Genomic DNA, 4,519 nt, shown 5'->3' with positions numbered 1-4,519 from the left:
AGTCTGGGCAATCTGATACGCGTTTAGGACATAAGACCTCGACCTCTGTCAATTAGTAAACGTTGTAAATATTGTAAATAATGAAATTAGGTTAAGGTATTGTTTGTAGTATTAATGTAGCCGTAAATAATTATAGGTAAAAAATAACATAATTCCTTCTTTTTTTTTTGGAGAAATAGTAATATATATCTATCATAAAATAATATATATCTTAAAGTAAAATAGGCTTTAGTTAGTCTATAAAAAATGTAATGTAAATAATAAAATTAACATCTAGATAAGTAATTTGTACGCTAGGTATAAATAGATCCTAAGACAAAAGAAATTTTTTTATTGTAAATAATCTAATCTAATGTAATTAATCCTACAACAAACAAATAAAATCAGCAAAAAAAAAAAAAAAGAATTCGCAATAAGCAAACAAAAACGTTTTAGAGTGTGAGTTGTTGTTGTAGCCTGCCGGGATCTGAAAGCAAATAACATACAAGGATTGCAAGACGAATACATGAGTAAGGGAGTGATTAGAGTTAATTAGAGTTAAGGGGATAATAGAAAGGGAATAATGGATATAATTGAAATTAACCGGGGTCCAGTCATAGAAACCTAGCTACCTCAGTTCCAAGAGTGGCCGGGTCTACGTCTCAGAACCACTCGTCAAAGACGACTAAGTGCCGTTTAACATTAGTAAAGGGACCGCACAAGTGTGAACGTCGTTCCCTTTAGTATATTCACTTTTTTAAATAAAATAATTAATTAATAATTATTGTTTATAAACAACATATAATTTAATTCAAAAAAATTAATTAATACAATTTAATTTTTAGTAACTTTGAATACATTGGACTGTTAAATAAATGGTTGGCCTACTAATCAAAAACCCCACTTAACTGTACAACGTTGCCAATCTTTAGTTATTACTTTTCATGGTAACTACTTTCTCTTTAACGGACACTTCTCTTAAGCAGACAGAATTGCAGATTGAATTAAAGTGTCCGCTTAATAAATCTTCCACTGTAAGTTTCTGAAAGATGTTTTAGAGACATCTAAATTCGAAATAGATTATCGGTGTAGCCCAAGACGCCACTTAACTGTACAACATTGCCAATCTTTAGTTATTACTTTTCATGGTAACTACTTTCTCTTTAACGGACACTTCTCTTAAGCAGACAGAATTGCAGATTGAATTAGTGTCCGCTTAATAAATCTTCCACTATAAGTTTCTGAAAGATGTTTTAGAGACATCTAAATTCAAAATAGATTATCGGTGTAGCCCAAGACCCCACTTAACTGTACAACATTGCCAATCTTTAATTATTACTTTTCATGGTAAATACTTTCTCTTTAACGGACACTTCTCTTAAGCAGACAGAATTGCAGATTCCATCAGTGTCCGCTTAATAACTCTTCCACTGTAAGTTTCTGAAAGATGTTTTAGAGACATCTAAATTCAAAATAGATTAACTGTCTAGACCGTTAAACGATATACATACTTTTTATAAACACTTTTTTTTATAAAATTATGTGAATGCAACAAAAACAAAATCAAATTTTTTTTTATAATAATTACCATTTCGTCCGTAAAGCGATGAAAATTGAACAGATTTGGACGAACTTTAACAACATTTTTTCGATCACGTTTACCGGTCAGATCCCATGTGACCATTCCTGCAATGAGCAATTGACCTGGTGCCTTATCCATTGTGGCTAATAAATCTTCTGGCAGTTTACTGGGTGGATCCAATTCGTCATGTTGGATGAGAACTTCTACTTGATTGGTAGACGCTTTTGCTTCATCTCCTGAATCCTCGCTAACATCATCCTCATAATCGGATTCCTTTTTCTTTGGGCGACGCTTGCTCGGGCCATTGCCGTTTCCACCTGCTTTGCGCTTTGCTGACATTTTTATTTCTTACTGCAAAAACAAAAAACACAATTTTTGTATTTCGTTTCGTATATTTGTATTTAATAGGATGAGGATGAAGATGGCGATTTGTTACAAAAATGTTTAAATAAAATTTTGTATACAAAATAATTTAACTAAATCTAAAAAAATAAATAAATAAATGAATTCTTTTAATAAAACTGCACTGCAAAGTACTAAACTGATAAACTCTCTAATGCTGTTGCTCCAAATTAATCTCTTTGCATTGTTAGTTAGCAACTTCAATTACAGCTTCATAAACAGTAAGAAGTAGAATAATAACAACAACAAGAAGAAGAACGACGGCAACACAATATATTTTCAAACACAACAAAAGGTCAAATGAGAAATACATAGAACCGAAAAAAAAAAAAAAAAAATAAATTAAAATAAAATGCAGAAGAAAAAAAGTAACAAACGAACCAAACACTCACCACTCACCAGTAACGGCTGATGAGCTGTTGTTGGGTGAATAGGGAATCCAGGTATAAGGGGTTTGTATGAGTGGTTCTACAAGAAAACAAAATGAACGCCACTACTAACAAGAAAAATTTCTGCTGTCGCCGCTGCTTGCTTGCTATTTGTTAATCTTCACGACGCCAACGTTAACCGTAGCCGTTCAAAAAAAATGTCACCTGCATTTTATTTATTTAAACAAACTATCATTCAACCATTTAATAAAGAAAGTAATAAAAAATTATCACTTGCATATATGCCGCTAAATCGAAAATTTAAAATGCAATTTCAAATGTATAACGCATTACAAAGTCATACAGATGCGACGCCATACGCACAAACGACGACTGACGCTACCACACCACCAACAACAACAACAAAGAAAAACAAAGAACTAAGAAGTTCATTTTTTTAATACAATTCATTTTTACAATTATTAACCAATCAAATACCTGTTCACACTTTAGAAAACTTCAACTAAAAATAACTTACAATTTATTTAGAATTTTAGCGGCTTTTTCGTAAGGAATTTGCAAACAAAACGACACAATACACTCTCTTCTGCCCCTGACGCACAACACTGTGACAATGTTTTTTCAGAATTGTACCACAGATTGGCATTTTGCCTATGTTACACTTACACTCGTAATATTCAATATTTGAGTAATAGTTCAATTCTTGTGTTATAATACTGCCAAATACGACAATTTAAAAATTTATTTTATGTTACTTATTTATGATATTAAATGTACGCAAAATTTTTATATTACTTTTAAATTCCTTAAACATGTTTAATTTTATATATCTGCCTAAATTTTTAAACATATTATTATTCAACATATTAGATATATGCAAAATATTTATATATCTTTTGAATTCTTTAAACATATTTTACTTTATATATCTGTTTAATTTTTTATACATATTTTGTTTATTTTATATTTCTATTCAATTTTTCATACATTTATATATTTATTTATTTTTTATTTATATTGTTTTGCAAATAAAATATGTTTTTTAAGACTTATTTAAACCATTATGTATTATTTAACACTGACCAATTAGTCTGTTCAAAAATACATAAATAAAATTATAGAAATTATATATATAATTTAATAATTAATAAAATAATTAGATATTATATAATTTATTTTGATGTATATAATAATATAATTATATAAAATTTTAAGTTACTTATTTAAAATATTATGTATATAATTTAATAATTAATTTAATAATTATATATTAAATAAATTATGTAAGTATATAAATAAAATTTAAAGACTTATTTAAAGCATTATGTTTTATTCAACATTGACCAATTAGTCTGTTTAAATATATATATAAATAAAATTTGGCAGTTGTTTAATAAATAAATATCTATGAAATATGTAGAGAATGTTAACAAAAACTTAGTGTTACTTTCCCCACTCTGCTATCTACAAATCTTCTAACACCGAGCGTTTGGATCTCTTTTTATTATCTCCAGTGCGAAGATACTGTATCAAGTGTCATAATCTTCTTTCTGATATTATTCACTTAACTTAAATTCTCATCGACTTACGTAATTATATGAGCTACAAGCCCCCACAGATTCTAGCCCCTTATCTGGAGATACTCTACGTATCTCCTATAATCTCACTTTATGATCGCGATTACAACAACCTATTGCACAAAGTTTACTATTAGTGTATAATGAGTACCTAGTAAGAACATCCTTCCTTTTTCCCCTCAAACATTATCGAAAAACTATTTTAGTCACGTAATAAAAAAATAAGCGAAGTTTTGTTTTTGTTTGTATTTTAACCTATTTCTGTAAAAAATATCAAAAATGGTTATTAATGTGAATTTTTGCTATTGAACAAATAATATGTATAATATCAAAATTAGTTTCGAAAACACAAAGAAATCGTATTTTTTTCGTTTGGATTACAAAACAAATACTGAACTTTTATTTACATATTCCGCAGATATTAAACAAATACCATTACAAAATATATTAACATAAATCTAATATAAATATAAATATATACTCCATATATCTAAAATGAGAATTAAATTTTAAACACCTTTTGAATATTTGCAGGTAAAAAATATTTGATTACCATAAACCACAATCAGAACATTAATTTCATTTTGTGT

The 4,519-nt window shown here is 28.2% G+C and overlaps 1 protein-coding gene across 1 annotated transcript; it reads right to left on the bottom strand.

The window, feature by feature from the left end:
• Positions 1 to 907: 907 nt before the first annotated feature.
• LOC119688410 lies at positions 908 to 2,465 on the bottom strand. The gene is made up of 3 exons (XM_038103090.1): positions 2,363 to 2,465; positions 1,568 to 1,912; positions 908 to 1,021 (listed from the first exon to the last, which is right to left on the bottom strand). Exons 2-3 carry the CDS (start codon positions 1,898 to 1,900, stop codon positions 908 to 910), a joined length of 447 nt encoding a protein of 148 aa, XP_037959018.1. The 5' UTR covers positions 1,901 to 1,912; positions 2,363 to 2,465.
• Positions 2,466 to 4,519: the final 2,054 nt, after the last annotated feature.

Source organism: Teleopsis dalmanni, chromosome X, assembly GCF_002237135.1.
Source record: "Teleopsis dalmanni isolate 2A chromosome X, ASM223713v2, whole genome shotgun sequence".
NCBI classification, from domain to species: Eukaryota; Metazoa; Arthropoda; class Insecta; order Diptera; family Diopsidae; genus Teleopsis; species Teleopsis dalmanni.
The sequence above is the reverse complement of the archived record's forward strand: the minus strand, read 5'-3'. Positions and strand labels throughout refer to the sequence as shown.